The following is a 21,444-nucleotide window of genomic DNA, read 5'->3' as shown; positions in this document are numbered from 1 at the left end:
GGGTGTGCAAGAGTTTCAACCCTCGTTGTGAGATATTTATCCTCACTGAGACCACGAGGATAACAAGGTTTACCAAATAACAATGTACTGCATGCATTATTGATGGTGCCCTCCATGAGACTGTTCGGAATAATAACTGCTATTTTCCAGCCCCTCATTACTGGTTGTTTTTAAAGGATGTGTTTGGTCGCCATGGACACCACACTTACATTCTATGCTTAGCAATCTTCAGCCTCTCTCTCCTTCTCTCTCCCTACTTCTTGTCATTGAAATTCAGGGCATGTAGGGTACTCACTGTTTTTAATTTTCATTTCATCATAGCCGCTTTAAGACTGTTGCCAGCACTTATTTTCTGCAGACCTCTCTACTACACCCTCTGACAGAACAGCTGCTGCAATTAATCACAGAGTGAGAGCGTGGACTTCTCTGTGACACAAAACCAAGAGCCAATCACTGCAGCCTATTTAGAAAAACTGCACATGCATTCTTGAAATTAAATAATTGGGGACAAAATACAGTTTGAGAATTATATGAATGTGGAGCAAAATATGCAAAGGCACAGATTCCAACCCTTCTGTTCTCTTTCTGGCTTGGTGTGTAAAATACCACAGATAAAGACACACCACTGTCCTCATATGCTTATTGTGTGGTTATGTTAATTAGCCTTTGCAATTCTACCTTCCCCCACAAATATTGTGGGATGGGGGATCAGGGGTCATATTAAAAATACACAAATACATTTTCTAATATATCTGAAGAAATAATAAAAAGAATACATGTTCCTATTGAAATGTCCGTATGAGTTGAGTGCACAAAAATGCAATTATATTCCCAAATAAACTGAATACTTTAAGTACTGATGTCTTTATTTTAAATCTTTCATAACTAACAAGGACACATCGAGGAAATATTTTATACAAAGGTATGGCTAATATAATCTTTGAAATGAATCAGTTCCTTGAAATAAATATCTTGGATTGTTATTTTAATTGCAAACAGTGAGACACAGAGAAATATAATACAAAATGATGTCTCATCATTCTGATGATGGAATGCCACTTTTTAATGTGTTTTTGAATGGCAAAAAACATTTCCAAATTAATAAATGGCATGTAAAAGTTTAAAAACAGATGGGAGTTCCCAACTGACATGAACTGTATTTTATAGTGCTGTTTTAAAAGCAATTACTTTTGAAGTGTATAAAAGAATACTGGGAAAAATGTATTTGCTGCTACTGTAACTCATAAAAAGTAGAAAAGAGCACTATGAGATAAAGCAGGACACAGGTCAGCTTGCGAAATTCTGCATTTTAAAGCCTTGTATGTTAAAACTTTACAACAAGTGGTATGAAATATATACAACCTAATTTTACTTTTATCTTTACCACTGATTCATGTACAGCTGGCACAATATACTGTACTTCCATGTCATTTCCATGATAGTGCATGAACAAAATAAACCCACATCTGATAAGAATCCTGTATAAATGCTTTCATTGTGTAGTGTAGAGTATCATGGAATAAAAATACCTCCATTAGTAAACCATAAGCCTAAATTCAGTAATTTAGCCTTTTTTTCATACAATGTGTTTCCATTACACAAAAGAAAATGAAAAAAATAAAATAATAAAAAACATTATTTATTCAATGCAACTTCTGAGGTAAAATAATTATTTTTCAGAGTGCCGTTACTACACGCTGGAGTGAATAAGCTTTTGAGAGTTTTGACCAGATATGACGAATCCTCCAAGAACTTCTTCAGCTCTTTCCTCAGAACACATACAGCAGGTCACACAGAGTGTGTTTGGAGACATGATGAGACTGAAAAGATCAATGGAATTGTGTCAGATAGTCCAATGTTCTATCCAGGAAAACCCAGAGTGTTATACATATTTTAATTAAATGCTACTCAAGATTTCTTGTTTGATAACACAGCAAAAAGATGGATGATTTGATTGAGGATTTCCCAAAAGTGACTGTTAAACATTTGCATCTGGGAGAATGACAAGCAGGATAAGGAAAAATGGAAGAAAACAAGGTAGACTTCTGGCAGGAGAGTGCAAGAGCCATTAAAGTATGTCTTTGATGACCAGTTTAGTACTTGTTTATTGTTCACTACAGTTCTTTCCCTTATGTTATACAGTGCATTCTTTCTGAATTCACCATCCACAGAAATCCAGTCTTTTCATTTTGTCCGGTGTTGAGAGTAAATCCAATGAAACCGATCTCATAAACAAAGCTGTTAAATAAAACCATCGTGTGTTCCTGTGAACGTCCCAAAGTGTTTTGCTCACGTCATCATGCTCTAACAGAGTTTTAATTCCACAATGGAGACAGCAAAAATCAATGAACTAAATGTAAAAACAAATGACTACTGGGCACTCAAGTCTATGAACAGACCTCCCTGTAGCTCAGCCTATCTTATAGACAAAAACTCCATTTAAGATGCTTTGTCCTTTTAACACGTTTCATTTATCCATCTAAAACAAAGGACAGTTCTTTGTAAAACATTCATATTTCTTACACACTTCTTAAGTGCAACTTAAAAAAGCAACCTTGTAATGATGCTTTTCAATAACAACTTCCTTCTGCTGTTCTCTTGGAGTTGGGACTCAGGGTTTTAGTTCAGTAGATGCTCACTTGTGACAGGACCTGGGCATGAGCCTGTACCTGGGAGGGGTGAGGCTGGGGCGGAGGAGGAGCTGGGGGGCTGCCGAGAGAGGTGGAGTGAAGCGTGTTAGGCGAGTGCTGCACAGGCGAACATTGAGATTGCTGATGCGACTGCTGGAGATGTTGCTGCACTTGATGCTGATGCATCTGCTGCATGTGCTGCATTTGCATTTGCTGCTGTTGCATTTGCTGATGCTGCTGTTGCATGTGATGCTGCTGAAGCTGCTGCTGCAGGTGATGCTGGAAATGCTGCTGCTGCATTTGCTGTTGAATCTGCTGGTGGTGCATTTGCTGCTGCTGCATTTGATGGTGCTGCAAGTGCTGTTGCATTTGCTGCTGCTGTTGCATCTGCTGCTGCATGACGGCATGCCGTGGCTGCATCGGCGGACTCATTTGTGATGACACACCCGACTGTGGACCGCCCGCTCCCATCTGTCCCAGAAGCTGCGACTGAATGCCACCGGGTGTCATGTTTTGATGAGCTACCGTGACAGAGGTTACGATCTGGCTGTTGCCAACACGCATTTGCAGGGGTTTGGGGGCGATGGTTCGAGGCAGTGCCTGCTGGAGTGCCTGTGCAGCAGCAGACATTGAAGGGTGCTGGGACAAAGGGGAAGGCATCACAAGTGCTGGAGAGAGGCTGGTGGAGGCGAGGGTCTGCTGCACTGAGCGAATAGTTTGGGCCTCAGCTGACTCTGCCGCAGCCTGAGACAGAAATAGAGAGCAGTCAGATGAATTCTAGTACTCAACAATTTCTTTCTTTTGTTGTTTCCTCTTCTTTATTAGTGCTGATCTGGTGACTGACTCAACAGAAAAGAGCAGCTCAGAGAAAATTGCTGCCGTCTTACTTTCACTAATCTTAAGAACTTGCCATGGGAGAAATGTATATTATTTAGTAGCCTATGAAAAGATCTGAAATAAAAACTTAAAGGTATAAAGATTTTGAAAAAACAAAAGGCTAAATTAATTTACTCAATAGCTGAACCAATGTGATAATGATATCAAAATGACATAAATTTAGCATGAATTACATTCTCCAGTAGCTTAGAATTTAACATTCATGAATATCAGTAGTGCTTAATAGTGTGTAAGATTATCTGCTGCTCAAATATCAGGATGTAATTTAGCAAGAAGGAACAAATATACAAATGCTGCTGGCTGCCTGGCTGATACAGGGGTTAATGAGGCATGATGGATCATATGAGTATCTCGTTCTAATTCATTAGCTGTTTTTACTTCTATTTTTACACCTCTATTGTAAGGGTAGAAACAAATTCACTGTCACACTTAAGTATATAAGATAATTTTGCTATTAAAATAAATAACAAATCTGAATGCAAAGTCTCACCAACTGGTTTTTAAAAAAGCAAGGAAATCAGCACATGTTAACTAATGCACACAGACAAATATGTTGAGTTACAGGGAGATTAACTGCTCCTCAATCTCTTTTCAGCTGTACATTTATTGCTTTCATTGTAAATTTAGCTCTGCGGAAGGTCTTATCTTTTAAAAGTGGTTAAAAACTGAGGGTGAAAGCTATCCAGCCTCAAAGTGAGCTGAAGTAAGTCAATCTTAACTCTCAAGCATTTAATATATGTATAGTATAGTAGATTCAGAAAAAGATCAACTAGTTGTCATTCATTAAACTGCCATTTTTGTGATACATGGATTTTGTCATGACAAGGATAGAAAAGTTTCGTGTGTTCCAATTGAGAGAATCTAAAAAGTCAGATTTTAGTAAGAAATAGAGGTTGACCGATATTGGATTTTGCCAATAACGATAACTAAGATGCAGGAAGAAAGCCGATACACAATTAATATCGTATAATACTCAAAATACTCCAGGAACCCTCCAATGTTGCCTATTGAAAAAGAAGATGAGGAAAAAAACCTATTGGCAAACTGTCCTCATTGATTTTGATCTCTAGTAAGAATGGTAAACTTACTAAACTGCAGTGAGATTGACCCTTTTAAACAAAGATACTGAAGAGGTGATACTCAGAGGACACAAAAAGCCTTTTCATATCATAATAACTGTTCCATTAAGTCCACATTTCTATGGTGAAGAAATAAAAGTCCCATTAATTTCAGTGCTCACTCTCAAGAGTAGTAGCAGCCTGCACTGGACTTTTGATGTAGGCACAACATACTGCTCATGTTTGGTGATGGAAATCTATCAAAGATGGCAAGCCTCATATATTCAGCCTGATCTCATTAATGTAGCTTTTAGATCCCTTAACCCTACACCTACCTCTAAGCATAACCACATTTCAACAATATAAAAACATGTAACAAGTAGTTTAATGTACAGTAGCAATAATGTTTGTTAAAATATATTCATTTATATATATACAGTATATTTTACAGCCGCTTATGCCACACCTACTCCTAAACCTACTCCTAAACCACAACCATTTGTTAAGCATATAAAACACATAACAGGCAGATCAATTTAATCACAATAATTTATTCAGAAAAATTGCAAAATTCATTACAAAAGTAGTCCAAAGGGCATCTCGCTGCATCTTATGTGCTCCCTGACTGCATACAATAGCATTGTGTGAGGTAGAGAGTAGAATTAAAATTATGAATAGCTGTAAATCTTCTCCTGATGCACTCCAGAACACCGCTGTGATACCTCATTCAAACATATACATTGAAGAATACGGCTGTTGCAAATGGTCACGAGACACCTGAGAGCCAATGAGCATTCAACATCACTTCTGTAAAACCGCTGGTCATAATGCTTGAAGCAGCAGTTATTGAATTTTGATAACGAAACCAACGCAGGTTGACCGTTACAGCGGGAGTGACGGCGGATGGAGTAAGCTTGAGTTTGGATCTGTTCTTCACAGAAAGCAGCATGAAGATTTGGATTATAACTAAATAATTATGGATTAATTTTAATATTGTTTTATGGTGCTTTTTGTTATTTAATTTAATTTTATTTTGTGTCCTATAGCAAACAAAAATAAAATGTTTAATAAACAATTAAACGATTACAGTTTATATTCATTTTAACATTTTAAAGTTTAGTCTTGGTTAAAGTGATATAATCTTTTAAAATGTTGTATAAGGCTGCAGAAATCACACAGAACTTAATGAAACCATTAAAATGACACATAATGTCATCTGCATTAAATAAATGTGATGGCATTTAACTAATCTAATAGATTATAAATTAAATGTAATTAACTGATTAATTCTATGCATTATTCAATATTAATCCATTCAAACATTAAACGAAAACATTTGTACATTTCTATAGGTGTCAATACGTAAAATGATGACGTTTACATGCTGTCAATATGTCAATATGTCAATATTGTACGTTCCATTGTCTATGCAAACTTAAGGGTGAGATTTAATAAACCTGTAATGCTCTTTTTCGCTATCAACTTCTGAATATTAGATCATGCCATATTTACATGGTTTTGCATACCTTGCATGGTGTTTTTACATGATGATTTGTGTGTGGGTGGTGTTTTATGCATTGAGTGGGTGGGAAATGCAGGGGCCTGAAGTGTTTTGCATTGAATGAACAGGGAGTGAAATGAAAGCAGTTGCCAGACTCTAACAGCAACCAGATTAGAGTGAAAAATCAACTCAAACAGAGAAAACCAAGAGTTAATTTGATCGCCTTTGTTCATTTTTCAGTCAAGTTCTTAATACATCAACTCTTTCTCACCATCTGATACTCAGAGACTCAAACTCAATATCTGTATGTGTCAACACATCATAAAGCTGTGCACCTGGCCTTATTGGCCAGCCCTGCTAATACAATATTCTAACTAGGACTGGGGACAAAAAATAGAATCTGTCACAAATCAAAATATTCTCCCTGGAGAAAAAAATCTATTTTGTATTTAATTAAAAAAAGAAATGCACGTTTATCTTAATGCTGCAATGATTAATAGATTTTTGTCTAATCTAAATTAAAAATGCATCTGAATGCAGTCTTTCCAAATGGTTTTTAAAAATGCAATTTTAGGAAATCAGTATATGTTAACTAATACACACAGACAAAATTAGTTGAGTTACAGAGAAATTAACTGCTCCTCAATCTCTTTTCAGCTGTACATTTATTGCTTTCATTGTAAATTTAGCTCTGCAGAAGGTCTTATCTTTTAAAAGTGGTTAAAAACTGAAGGTGAAAGCTAACCAGCCTCAAAGAGAGCCGAATCATTAACAGATACTGGTAAACAGAAATACAACAGAAAACAGGATGAAAGGAGAGAATAAGGAAATAGAGTGAGAGGTAGACTGAAATGAGGAAAGAAAGAGAGGAAGGTAATAGAGGAGATATTTACAAACAGAAAAATAAATCACCTTTGAAACAAGACTTGCACGGTATGCTGCTAGAGCTTTTAGGTACTCCTTCTTTGCTGCTTCTGTTTTGCTTTTGTAAACCTGCAGAGAACAGAATACATGAGGTGTGATAAACTGGTAATTAGCGGAACATTGACTGGCAAGCATGCTTCTCACAACAGGGAGAGCCTGCAGGCTACATCTCAGCCGGTAATAACAAAACTAAAGAAGGGTGAAAATATCAAGCAGTCTGTTACAACACGTCACATGAAACATTCAGAGCAAAATCAAGAGTAGAAATTAAGAACACGTTATACAAGCTCAAGCAAGAAGACAACTTATGCTCTGTAACAGACTGCTCTTTTTACAGAACACTCATTGCATCGAAACAAGGTCCAAATATTAAACTGGACAGCAGTTTGTTACCTGTTTCTGCTCCTCTCCCAGTCCATCCCACATAGAAGCTACAATCTTGGACACCTCTCCAAATGTAGCATTTGGGTTCTGGCCTTTAATGGCTGCCTGGGTATCTCTGAAGAACAGAGCGTATGCAGAAACTGGTTTCTGGGGCTCATTGGGATCCTTCTTCTTCTTTTTCTTGGGTGTCTTTGGCTTCTTACCAGTATCGGGGGCAGGGCGCTTTTCACCAATTACCTGGCCGGAAGAGGGAAGTTTATTTTTAAAACTACTGAACAATTATACTTGTGCCTAATATCGCACATGGGATGTCCATTTGATTTTTATTTAAAAATAATTATAAATGGCAAACATTGCAAAAAACTCACCCTGTTTCCTTCCTCTTGATCATCTTCATTAATAGAGCTGGAGGGAGAGGGCGTGGCCGATTTGCTGGTGGGTGGAGATGGGGATGTGTGAGCTATGTTTGATCCAGTCATATTAAGCCCAAGCTGTGTGTTGATCTGTGACTGGTTGATGGTTGTAAGCTGGTTTTGCGACATCATACCATTGGGGTTGTGCATACTAATGATGGAGCGCATAACCATGGTGGGGTTTGGAGGGTACTGACGCAGGTGGGTCTGACCAACGCCCTTCAGAACAAACAGATAAATACTTATGAGTCAAACTTAACTCTCATATTTTTAATGTATATAATACTACTACAATCCGAAACAGATCAACTAGTTATCATTCATACAAACTGACATTTTTGTGATACATGGATTTTGTCATGACAAGGATAAAAAAGTTTGGTGAGTTCCAGCTGTGAGTAGGAATGTCCCGATCCGATACCTAGATCGGTATCGGCTTCGATACTGACGTTTTTAGACGGATCGGGTATCGGTCTGACGAGCCCAACCCAAATCCGATACTCTGTGTTAGTCATGTTCGTTACTGTCAAGCTTAAAAAATGACATAAAAGAACTGTTAAAACACCATTAAAGCAGTTCATATGACTCGTGCATTTTATTCAAAGCCACTTGAAGACACGTGATAGCTCTGTGAATTGCAATAGGCTGTGTTTAATAAGTAAACATATAAATGCACGCGCAGCTTCAGCCCGTTAGTGAATGGTGCTTCGGTTTACACACACACGTGCGGCTATTTATAGCCTTCACACGTGCACAATATTTGAGCGCTACAAACGAACATCTCAGATGTAGATGCTCAGCAGTTCGGTTCACTTATAATATGGACTTAGAACGGCACTGGAGGTGCATTTAACCAGAATTTAAATAAGAAGCGAATTAAACTGTGAATAAAAAGTGTGAGGGTTTAAAAGTTAAAGCTGTCATGGAGAGACTCACAGCAGAGATATGAACTCTGCAGGGTTTATTGAGCAGAGGATTGAAACGGTGATGTAAACATTGTAAATCCAGTTAAGCAGAGTGGCAAACAGCAGGTAAGTAATATCCAGACAGTGTATAGACACGATGAAAGAGATAACTTACAACAATTTTATGATACTTGCAGGCAATAATGAAGACACATGTTTGACATAGTATTTCTGAGACTCCAGAACTTTCTACTATCGATGAGAACAGGCACAGAGTGTGAAAGTGAAAGTGAGAGAGAGAGAGAGAGAGAGAGAGAGAGAGAGAGAGAGAGAGAGAGAGAGAGAGAGAGAGAGAGAGAGAGAGAGAGAGAGAGAGAGAGTGTGCGCGCGGGTGAGAAAGCGGGGTATTTATGCAGTCATTGATTAGCCACTAATGATATGCAGGTGCGTGTAATCAGAACTCGGGGAGTGCCAGTATCCAGTAGGCTATGCTAGTTAATAATAAAGTGTTTCTTAATAAGCTATACATTTATTTTGAAATTATGTGAAGTTAAAGGTTTGTGTTTCTTTACATATTAAAGAGTACACCCAATTATTTCCACACAATACTGTAAAGATATTATAAACTGATTATGCAAAAAAACAACACTGGTATTGGATCGGGATCGGTATCGGCCAAGACTGAGATTTCCGTTATCGGAATCGGATCGGAAGTGGAAAAAGTGGTATCGGGACATCCCTAGCTGTGAGTATCAAAAAAGTCAGATTTTAGTAAGAAATACATGTCAATCAATATTGGATTTTGCAGATAACGATAACTAAAATGCTAGAAGAAAGCCGATAACAAATTAATATCGGTACAATACTCCAATGCAAAATACTCTAAAAGCCCTCCAATGCTGCCTATTTAAAAAATAAAAAACTATCGGCAAACTGGCCTCGTTGATTTTTGCAGATAACTGACTATTGGCCAACTTCTGGTGATGATTAATCTGCTAAAACTTGTTTGACCTCTAGTAAGAATGTTAAACTTATTAAAAACTGCAGTGAGATTGACCCTTTTAAACCAAGATACCGAAGAGGTGATACTCAGAGGACACAAAAAGCCTTTTCATATCATAATAACTGTTCCATTAAGTCCACATTTCTATGGTGACCAAATAAAAGTCCCATTATTTTCAGTGCTCACTCTCAAAGTTGTAGCAGCCTACACTGAACTGTTGATGTAGCCACAACATACTGCTCATGTTTGGTGATGGAAATCTATCAAAGATGGCAAGCCTCATATATCACCTCCAATTAGCAAATAGAGGGAATCCGGAAAGTATTCACAGTGCTTCACTTTTCCCACATTTTGTTATGTTACAACCTTATTCCAAAATGGATTATATTCATTATTTTCCTCAAAATTCTACAAACAATACCTCATAATGACAACATGAAAGAAGTTTCTTTTGAAATCTTTGCAAATGTATTTAAAAAAAAAATAAAATAAAAATCACATGTACATAAGTATTCACAGCCTTTGCTCAATACATTGTTGAGGCACCTTTGGCACCAATTACAGCCTCAAGTCTTTTTGTGTATGATGCTACAAGCTTGGCACACCTATTTTTGAGCAGTTTCTCACATTCTTCTTTGCAGGACCTCTCAAGCTCTATCAGGTTGGATAAGGAGCGTCGGTGCACAGCCATTTTCAGATCTCTCCAGAGATGTTCAATTGGGTTCAAGTCTGGTCTCTGGCTGGGCCACTCAAGGACATTCACAGCGTTGTCCCGTAGCCACTCCTTTGTTATCTTGGCTGTGTGCTTAGGGTCATTGTCCTGTTGGAAGATGAACCTTCGCCCCAGTCTGAGGTCCAGAGCACTCTGGAGCAGGATTTCATCAAGGATGTCTCTGTACATTGCTGCATTCATCTTTCCCTCGATCCTGACAAGTCTCCCAGTTCCTGCCGCTGAAAAACTTCCAAACAGCATGATGCTGCCTCCACCATGCTTCACTGTAGGGATGGTATTGGCCAAGTGATGAGCAGTGCCTGGTTTCCTCCAGATATGATGCTTGCCATTCAGGCCAAAGAGTTCAATCTTAGTTTTTTTCAAACTAGAGAATTTTGTTTCTCATGGTCTGAGAGTCCTTCAGGTGCCTTTTGGCAAATTCCAGGCAGGCTGTCATGTGCCTTTTACTGAGGAGTGGCTTCCATTTGGCCACTCTACCATACAGGCCTGATTGGTGGAGTGCTGCAGTGATGGTTGTTCTTCTGGAAGCTTCTCCTCTCTACACAGAGAAACGCTGGATCTCTGTCAGAGTGATCATCGGGTTCTTGGTCACCTCCCTGACTAAGGCCCTTCTCCCCCGATCGCTCAATTTGGCCAGGCGGCCAGCTCTAGGAAGAGTCCTGGGGCCGGTTGCATAAACATAGCCATTAACTTAAGACTGCATCTAACAATTAGTTTGACTAGCTAAAGACGCAATACATTTGCTTATTAGCGGACTACAATGCTTCAAAATGTATTTTAATGAACACATTTAGTGATTTAATCCAAATAATTAAAAACACAACATTTTGTTACCATTTTTGAAGTCAAAGTCTTCAACCAAGTCTCAACTCAAGCCCCTTTCAGCCCCCACTGGCTCAGCTGACAGTTATTTTCAATGGCAAAATGGAATGTAAACAAAAGTTAGCCTGAGGTGTGCTGTCTTACATTTTGGTCTTTAATTAGACTGATCTAAGTTTTTATGCAACTGACTGAAAAAATTAAGACCAACATTTTAGACGACTAACTAGTAAGACTAGTCTAAAACAGTTTTATGCAACTGGCCCAAGTCCCAAACTTCTTCCATTTACGGATGATGGAGGCCACTGTGTTCATTGGGACCTTCGATGTTGCAAAAACATTTCTGTACACTTCCCCAGATCTGTGCCTGGATGCAATCCTGTCTCGGAGGTCTACAGACAATTCCTTTTCATGGCTAGGTTTGTACTCTGACATGCACTGTTAACTGTGGGACCTTATATAGACAGGTGTGTGCCTTCCCAAATCATGTCCAATCAACTGAATTTACCACATGTGGACTCCAATAAAGTTGTAGAAACATCTCAAGGAAGATCAGTGGAAACAGGATGCACCTGAGCTAAATTTTGAATGTCATGGCAAAGGCTGTGAATACTTATGTACATGTGATTTTTTTTCGTTTTTTATTTTTTTATAAATTTGCAAAGATTTTAAACAAACTGCTTTCGCATTGTCATTATGGGGTATTGTTTGTAGAATTTAGAGGAAAATAATTAATTTAATCCATTTTGGAATAAGGCTGTAACATAACAAAATGTAGAAAAAGTGAAGCACTGTGAATACATTCCAGATGCACTGTATCTCTGTATAATGAATCATTGGTAAATGGTGAGATTTAATAAACTTGTTAAGCTCTTTTTTTGTCATCAACTTCTGAATATTAGATCATGTGGTCTTTACATGGTTTTGCATATCTTGTATGATGTTTTTACATGATGATTTGCGGGTGGTGTTTTATGTATTAAGGGGGTGGGAAATGCAGGGAAATGCAGGGGCCTGAAGTGTTTTGCATTGACTGAACAGGGAGTGAAATGAAAGCAGTTGCCAGACTCTAAAAGCAACCAGATTAGAGTGAAAAATCAACTCAAACAGAGAAAACCCAAGAGTTAATTTGATTGCCTTTGTTCATTTTTCAGTCAAGTTCTTACTACATCAACTCTTTCTCACCATCTGGTATTCAGAGACTCAAACTCAATATCTGTATGTGTCAACACATCATAAAGCTGTGCACCTGGCCTTATTGGCCAGCCCTGCTAAACCCTCTCCCTTAGTACAATATTCCATAAAATCGCGATCGTTGAGCCAAACGATTTTAAAATCGTCTCCCTGAAGAAAAATACATTTATTTTTTCTATTTAATAAAAAATGCATGTTTATCTTAATGCTACAATGATTAATAGATACATATAGGAAGTTATATTAGTGCAAAGTTCCACATTAACAAGGTTTTCTCTCTGAGACATTAATTCTTTAAGTCCTTTAATGCAGTGCTACTACAGCCATCAAAGTGCTGCTTGTTCACTATTGGACATGAAAATCCTCTGCTGTGATCAATATTCCTGTTATTATGCATAACCCATATGTTTATTTGAGATGTTGTGGAGAGTATTTGTCAGGTGTCATTCTGCAGATTCTGTCTGACACTTCATTAATAAATAGTTTAGTTGTAAAAAGGCTTATCAAATTGTTGGATGCCTTAAACTACATGTCACATCCCCACAGTATTTATAATCTAACAGCAGGGTATTCATGTACAGTGATGGGTAATTTCGCACATTTACCCACCACTGTCGACAAGAAATGCCGCTAGACATGAAGATGAGTGCTTTAAGAAACACACCTGATTATATCTTGAAGAACAGACGAAAGAAATCCTGGCGATGCGCATTGCTTTTTTGTTCTGAAGTTCATTTCTGAACCAAGCCCTATCGTGTCTCACGTGAGTGAATTGTGAGTTCTCGCTTTTTTCTCAGTCATCTGGGCACAGTTTGTAAGAATGTTTTTGTCTAATTGAACACTGCACAGGAGCCAAGACTTCAGGATGCATATGCAAATAACATGCATTGACATTTGGACTACAGAAGAATTGCCATGTGTGTAATAATTCAGTACAGACCCACCAACAGTTCTTGAACAAGTTTACACTTTAGCCACTTGTATTTTGCTAAATTATCAATATGAAAATAGTATTAGCCTATGGTAATCAATGTTATATTTTATATTCTAAAATATCAAAATTAGTAGAGCTGCCACCCTAATAGTTGACCAAATGTTAGTTGATGAGAACAGTCTTGGTCGATCAAGTTTTGATTGGTCGGTCGGTCACGTTCAAACACCGGTATTGCGACTAGTTGGACGCTAGATGGTACTATGGGGTAGTTTTCTTTAAGCAGGGTTAGGGATAAGCCTACACAATAAAGCAAGTCACCTTGATTTCAAACTTTGAACTTTATTTTTTATTTATTTTAACTAAACTTTCAAATGAACCTGGAAAAGTGCAATTAAAATGTGAAGGATTGAACAAAACTAATATATATATATATATATATATATATATATATATATATATATATATATATATATATATCGCATATATTTGGCTGAAGAGCGAGAGGCGGGTCCGTCCCTATCGCTCGCTCTCTCCCCAGATCCAGCGGATCCTTCTCGTAATCTGAAGCGTGCCTCGGTGCCTCTTAGTTTCACGAGGGGGGCGCTGAACCTCTGTACATTTCACGCACTATAATAAAGCGGCTGAGAAATTACTCAAGGTGGTTACTCGGGCTGTGGAAAGACTAAAGCTAGACTGGCCATGCGAACAAGAGACCCCCCCCCCCCCCCAAACTATAAGACAGATCTCTTCGGAGACGCCATAACTACGGTTATCTCCAGATTCCAGGAGGCAAAAAGCCACGAGGAAGCCTTTGGGCAGTTTTTTCCTTGCCGCACTCAGGGGGGCAGAGCGACTCTGCTAGGCTCGTAAAGACTGGGGACAGGCTCGTCTCCCTCAGCAGCCCCCGAAGCAGGACCTCAGGGTCGTGATTTCTAAAAGAAAGAAACGTCTGATTTTAGATCTTTGAGGCTTGAACCGCTTGGTCAGGGTGTTCAAGTTCAAGATGCTAACTGTCAAGACGGTCGTGTCTCAGATCCAACATTAACGACTGGCTGATCATGATCGATCTCATGGATGCATATTTCCATGTTGGAATTCTGCCACAGCACAGGAAGTTCCTGAGGTTCGCTTTCGGGGATGAAGCCTTCCAGTATCGGGTTCTTCCATTCGGCCTAGCCCTATCACCCCGCACATTCACGAAGTGCATGGATGCAGCTCTGGCTCCTTTGCGACTCCAGGGCATCCGCATTCTGAATTACATAGACAACTGTCTGATCTTAGCGCAGCTCCAAGAACTGGCAGTTCAACACAGGGATATTGTCTTACCTCATCTGGTTTCTCCGGGTCTGAGACTCAACGTCAAAGAGCGTCCTCTCTCCCACCCGGGGAATAACCTCTCTGGGGGTTATATGGAATTCGATTACGATGCGGGCACAGTTGTCTTCCGCTCGTATCACATCCATTCAGAACACCCTGAGCAAACTCAGGCTAGGTCAAGGTTGTACTGTTCACCAGTATCAACAAATACTAGGTCTCATGGCGTCTGCGTCCAGGGTGATCCCTTTGGGCCTGCTCCATATGAGACCATTTCAGCTGTGGCTAAAAGCCAGGGAATTTCATCCAAGGGCCAGTCTCCTAGGGCTAATAAGGGTTACGTGCCGCGTGCTTTGTTCCCTTGCTATGTGGTTCAGACCCCGGTTTCTTACCTTGGGTCCCACTCTATACGGGCATCCAGGGATATAAACTCAAGCTCATGCCTTAACAAGTTTGTGATGCAGCAGGCTGGTCCTCACCGCACACGTTCATTGAACTTTATGGGTTAGATGTTTTTGCTACTCCGGACTCTTACTTCCTTGAGTCGACATCTCAAGCTCACGTCTGAACAAGGTTGTGATGCGGCAGGCTGGTCCTCTCTGCACACATTCGTCAAATTTTATGGTTTAGTTGTTTTTGCTACTCCGGACTCTTACGTCCTTGAGTCGACATCTCAAGCTCACGTCTGAACAAGTTTGTGATGCGGCAGGCTGGTCCTCTCCGCACACATTCGTCAAATTTTATGGTTTAGATGTTTATGCTACTCCAGGCTCTTACGCCCTTGAGTCGACATCTCAAGCTCATGTCTGAGACCTCTCGCGTTCTTTTGAGCACACTTCACAAGTGGGGTCTGGACAGCCCCAGTGCGGCGGCGTGGGTATTGCATTCCCAAAAGCGCTTAGCAAAGTGCAGCATCATAGTGAAGCTTTTTGTAAAGGGAACGTCTCGGGTATCCGACGACAACCGACGACACGCTGGTGACGCGTCTATTTATAGCCTGGCCACAGGTGCATCTAATGATCTCACCAGCCCAGGCTATAAATTCCGGTCAATGTTCATTGATGTGTTACACACATATTCACAGCTGGTCACAATGCAGGATTGTTCCCAAAAGCGCTTAGCAAAGCGCAGCAACTCGTTCCGGAACAAGGGTTACACAACAGATATATATTTCTGAGAAAATGACTTTTTATAAAGTTTATATATCAAAACATCAAATCGCAATACTTACAGAATCACAATACATATCGAATCGACTAGGAAATATCATTGTAATATTGAACTGGGATGTCTGTGGCAATTTCCAGCCCTAATTCTAACACCTTCCCTAACACAGATTACATTCTCTCTTTTTAATTCCCTGGGCGAATACAGCTTTATATTGAATCCGTGCCTAATCAAAAAACACATTTTGCAAAACAATATCTGTTAGGTTTTTTAAAGCAGCATAACACTGCATTTCCAAAGGATAAATTAAGTAAACTGGAAAGCGTACAGTATAAAATGAATAAATGAAATAATCAAACAAATTAATAACTGTGAATTACATATATTTTATGGATTACATGAATTACATATTATTTTTGCATTTGTGCTAGGTTAATTCTCCTTTCAGTTCCATCATTAGAACAAGAGGGCAGTGACAGAGCCAGTCATAGTCTTTGTATCAGACCTGTCTACTGTGTTCATTAGCCAAGACCATATGTGTCTAACACTTCAAAACAGTCCTGGCAGGACTACTCAACTAACAGCTACCAATGCCTCACTAACATCACTTAAACATTTTCAATCTGTCATTAATGCAAAGAGCGAAGAATCACAGAGATGTATCACAGCCTTTGTGAGCTCATATTTATCATCAAAGTCTTTCATAGTCTATGTTCCGGCTCTTCCCCATGTGAATACCCACTTACTCTTTAGATTTTTTTTTCTTCAGTCAAAATGTTTCTGCACGTACTGACTGCTTTGGCGAATGAGGTCCTGGAAGTGGTCTTCAGTTTTAGCACTTTGATCACTGTGCACAAAGCCGAACAGATGTAAAAAATAATTCCCATAGAGAATTATGAAAAATAGGCTGCAATTTATCTTGAAGCATGATTTGACAACGTTATCTTCCCAATTCCAGACATGAAAATGTGTGATCAAACACCACATGTTTTTGTTTATAAAATAGATATTTATTCATAGCACACAAATCAGTGCATCGAAAAGAAAGTGGAGTGAATGGAACATTCAGACTAAACCAGCATGAATAGCAGGCAGTTTTTGCTAATAACAGCCTTTGTAGGCAATGAAAGAAATGTGATTTGTGCTGTCAGAGTAGTTTAGCTGGTAGACTACGTGAGTCAGTATCCGATCTGTTTATTTATGTCCCCCGCTCTACACCCCTCCTTTTGCATTTTGATTGGAACATTGTCTGCTGACACACAGCTCACATCTACACAGATGCCTTTGATAGTCTTCATAAATCTGTAAATAACTTCTTATCTGAAGAGCACAGAGGCCAGATGTGCCCTATCCTCTACTTTGTGTGTTTGTATGTGCTTGTGCAAATGCAATCAGCCTATCACCTAATCACCGTTGACTGTATTCCAGCAACAATTATTTTTTCCCCCCTCATATCTTAATTTCCAAACATACATTAAAAGTTTGATATTCAAGATATTAATGGGCACAAAAGCTTCCAACATTCTAGGCTGCTAAAAGTATATTTTGACCAAACTGTCAAGTCACTTGTCCAACACAATGAATCAGATGACAGTTTGGTTCTGCCTCAAACGGTATCATCACCTCTTTCATTAAAAGCAGTAACCGCAACTAAAGAGTCAACAAAATACCCTTTAAAAAAAATACCAATTTTACCACCATATGTTCATAACCATAACATAACCAATACTGCTTTCAGACAATCAGGGATGAGAATCTGAAGATGCCGTGTCAAAGGCTTACAGTCTGGGGCCTGCTCTTTAAGATACCAGCCTCAGGATCTGGTGGGGGGTGGGAATGGAATTGGAAAGTTTATTAAAAGCAGTTGGTATGAGCTGTTCCATGCTGAAAAGAACGTTAACAAGTTAAATTTCAACTCAATCTTTCCCCAGAGCTCTTGGAAATGTTCCATAACAGAAAAAGGAGTAAAATCATCTATATGGTAATTATGATGATGAATCTTACAACTTTGGCCAGTATGAAAAGGTCAGCTCTATTATGGATAGTTTATCAACCCCCTGCACATATTCCCAGCTGCATTGGAACCCTAAAAAAAACATATTGCTTTATTTTTCTACCATTTATGGGTAACTACATAACTGGCTGCTCAAGAAAAAAATAAGAAAAATGGTAAAAAAAATGTTTAATGCTTGCAGAGACCATGGTAGATAAATTGTTTTCTACTTCTACATCACATCCACCTACTCTCTCTCTCTCTCTCTCTCTCTCACTCCATCTACAAAACACACATACATTCTCCTGTTCCATGTAGCTCATATACTACCCATGCTCAAGGCACCACAAACCTTTTGAACCCCTTAAAAAATGTCCAAAACGTCCATCCAATGCCACACCCAAAAAATTAAATTATTTCATAATTTACTAACCATTATTTTGTTCCAAATCCTTAGTCACTTTTCACTTTCATTGTATTTTTTCCCCTATTTAATAAAAGTGAATGGTGACTGAGGCAATCATTCTTCCTAACATCTCCTTTGTATTCAATGGAGAAAAAATTCTTATGGTTTTGGAACTTTATGAGAGTGAGTAAATGATGACAGTTTTCAGTCCTTCCCCTCTTCTCTTCTCTCCTCCATTTTATTCTCATCTCATCTCCTTTCCTTTTCCCTCCCTCCCAACTCTCCCATTGCACCATGGGTATTTAAAACTTGTTCAACGTGATTTCATTTCATTTCGAGTACTGGCTGAGGAAACCAAATTACAGAATCAATCACACAGAAGGTCAGGCTGAGACTTCATTACAAGTATTGCATGCCTGCATGAATATCTTTCATTTCTTACTGGCCCAATAAGTCACAATGGCTGTCTGGTAGAAAAAAAGGAGGCGAAAAAAAGAAAAATCCACTTTCAGAGATTGATGTACAACTGATGTCACAACTACTCAGCTTGGAGATAAGATAACAGAAAGGTGCAAAGAAAAGAATGGGGGAAAGAGGGGAAAGTGTGTGTGTGTGTTTGGTGTTGGGGGGTTCTGCAACACTGGTCATATTTTCCATTTTATTCACAGACACAGCAGTCAGAGCCTTGTCATTTTGTGAGGAATCATGTTTTAAAGACAAGCTAAACCATTGCAGTGTGCTCTGCAATCCCACCAACATCTGCTCTGTACAAATAGGTAAACATGCACTGCCAGTAGCCATTCAATGAGCCACCATTCTATTATTTTTTATTTAGCTGTATTTAACTACCTGATATAATTATCTGTCAACTCCATTTATCTATGTGTTCAATTGTTCATTAATTCCTGATCTTTAAAAAAAAAAAAAAAGAATATATCAATAAATAATGCATTGAATAATGCATTGTATTGCTGTGCATCACATATATGTAGATCATAAATGCAAAGACATTAACAGTGTTTAAATTGTTGTTGTAGCTTTTCCATCCAAGCCCACTGTCTCAAGAAAGATGCCATCCTATTGAAAAAAAGGGAAGGGTCAGGGGCACCGTTCCTTCTAAGTTGCATGTGTGCATGGTCGGACACTTAAAAAATGTCTCCCGCGCAGATGGAAAAAACACCTGCACACAGCTTGAAGTCTCAAAGGTGTTTGGGAGTCCATATGAATGTAAATATTTTTTTTTAGTAAGAAGCTGAAGCTTTGAGTGAAATCTTGTGTGAAATAAAAGTGGAAATACACGTTATTGAGTCATGAATCAACTCTTTACTCTTTAATTAGTCAGGATGATACATTTTTCATCAAATTCTCTGACGACACAGCAATATTGAGCTTACTGAACAAGACTACAAATCCCTTGCAGTATTTCTCTGTTGTTGACAGATTTGTCAGCTGGTGTGACACTAATTCTTTGGTTTTAAATGAAAGGAAGACTGTTGAAATGATTTTTGATCCTAGGTCTCTGGGAGACCATAGCCCTGTAATAATACATGGTGATATTATTGAACAGGTTTCTTCATATAAATACTTAGGAGTTTATATGGACAATCTACTATGCTGGTCTTCTCACATCGACAATCTTTGTTCCAGACTGCAGCAGAGGCTATACTTCCCTGCGAAGGTTAACAATGTTTGGAGTAAACCAGAGGATTTTGTTTCTATTTTATCAGTCTGTTTTTGAAAACTTAATTAGATACTGTATTACTGCATGGTATGGAAATCTGACTGTTCAATCTAAATCAAAACTAGCACGACTGGTGCATTCAGCTCAAAAAATCATAGGGTGGGAGGAAAAACAAACCATACCAGAACTGTACGAGGCATCTATTTCAAGGCAAGCTAAAAGAATTGTCTCTGATGATACACATATTTTATACAAGTATTTTAAATTGCTACCATCAGGGAGAAGATTCAGGGTCTTGATGTGCAAGTCTAATCATTATAAAAACTCTTTTGTTCCAACTGCGATCAAAATTTTAAATAGAGATTTTTTTTAATTGATGTAGTATGCTGTTAGTTTTTTTTTTTTTTTTTTATATATATATATATATATATATAATTCATAGAAATGTGTTACTGCTTATTATTGCATGTTGTTGTATGCATTGTGTTGTGTGTGATTGATGTTGTGCACTGGCCGTGTCATGTGGTCCAAGACAAATTTCCCAGGAATGGGACAATAAAGTATAATAATAATAATAATAATTAATATAACCACATTTACCACAAGGTGCGAGTGCTATTGATTAATGCGGATATGCGGCTGCAAGACCAAGTGGTTATAATGCTGTTCAATGCCCGACCCACGAGTGATAAACATAAATATCCACTTTTGTCTTACGTGAATGCATACAGATGCAACAAATCAGGTATGTGTCAAAATATGTTGCATTGTAAATGCACTAATTCAGGCTAATATATCAGCCACTGTCTATATTATGTTGATAATATTAATCAAACAACAAAATTTAAAAGAAAGCCACTGACTGCAAATTATTTGTTTTTTATTAGCCTTCTTTGCCCTTAGTTTCCTTTATACTCTTTAATATTTTGACTATTTACCTGAATTAAAAACATTTAACCATGCTTAATTGAGAAACACTAAGGAAACATGCCAGAGTGTTCAATAGCATATTATCCATTTTTACTGTGGTATTGAAATTTCAAATATCTTTTGAAATATCTAATAATTGTAAAAATTCACTGGTATTGGTACCAACAATATAGAATCCTGCTCAGGTGGCAAAAAGTTCTGCACAACAGAAATAGGATATGTTCAGCAAGAACAAAAATTAAAGGGAACATTGGGGTAAACTTCCCCAAATCTTTGATTGGGGTTTGGGTCAGTTTTTCAAGAAGACTTCGGGTTCTGGTTTTCAATTAATGAACAGGCTTACTGATCTTGGTTCGTGCACGCGCTCTCACTCACAGACATGCAAAAACGAAGGAGTAAGGGGCCATTCACACCAAACGTGTTTTTGCATGCATCTGTTCTGTTTTCCTATTGTTTAAACAGGCTGGACGAATGTCTTGAACATTTGCACCGCGTCTTGCTTTTTCTTCTGAGTCTTATGCAGGGCCGGCCTATTTTAAACACAATGTCAAGTTAAAA

The 21,444-nt window shown here is 38.4% G+C and overlaps 1 protein-coding gene across 1 annotated transcript in view; it reads right to left on the bottom strand.

Moving 5' to 3' along the window:
• Positions 1–903: 903 nt before the first annotated feature.
• LOC127651488 (TOX high mobility group box family member 3-like) overlaps positions 904–21,444 on the bottom strand; it is a 98,722-nt gene continuing 78,181 nt past the window's right edge. The window contains exons 4-7 of the mRNA XM_052137374.1: positions 7,763–8,026; positions 7,404–7,631; positions 6,999–7,079; positions 904–3,374 (exon numbers count right to left, since the gene is read on the bottom strand). Coding sequence (XP_051993334.1) covers positions 2,625–3,374; positions 6,999–7,079; positions 7,404–7,631; positions 7,763–8,026 — 1,323 coding nt within the window. The 3' untranslated portion in view covers positions 904–2,624. The remainder of the gene's footprint in view (positions 3,375–6,998; positions 7,080–7,403; positions 7,632–7,762; positions 8,027–21,444) is intronic.

The sequence above is a fragment of the Xyrauchen texanus genome, chromosome 1 (assembly GCF_025860055.1).
Source record: "Xyrauchen texanus isolate HMW12.3.18 chromosome 1, RBS_HiC_50CHRs, whole genome shotgun sequence".
NCBI classification, from domain to species: Eukaryota; Metazoa; Chordata; class Actinopteri; order Cypriniformes; family Catostomidae; genus Xyrauchen; species Xyrauchen texanus.
The sequence above is the reverse complement of the archived record's forward strand: the minus strand, read 5'-3'. Positions and strand labels throughout refer to the sequence as shown.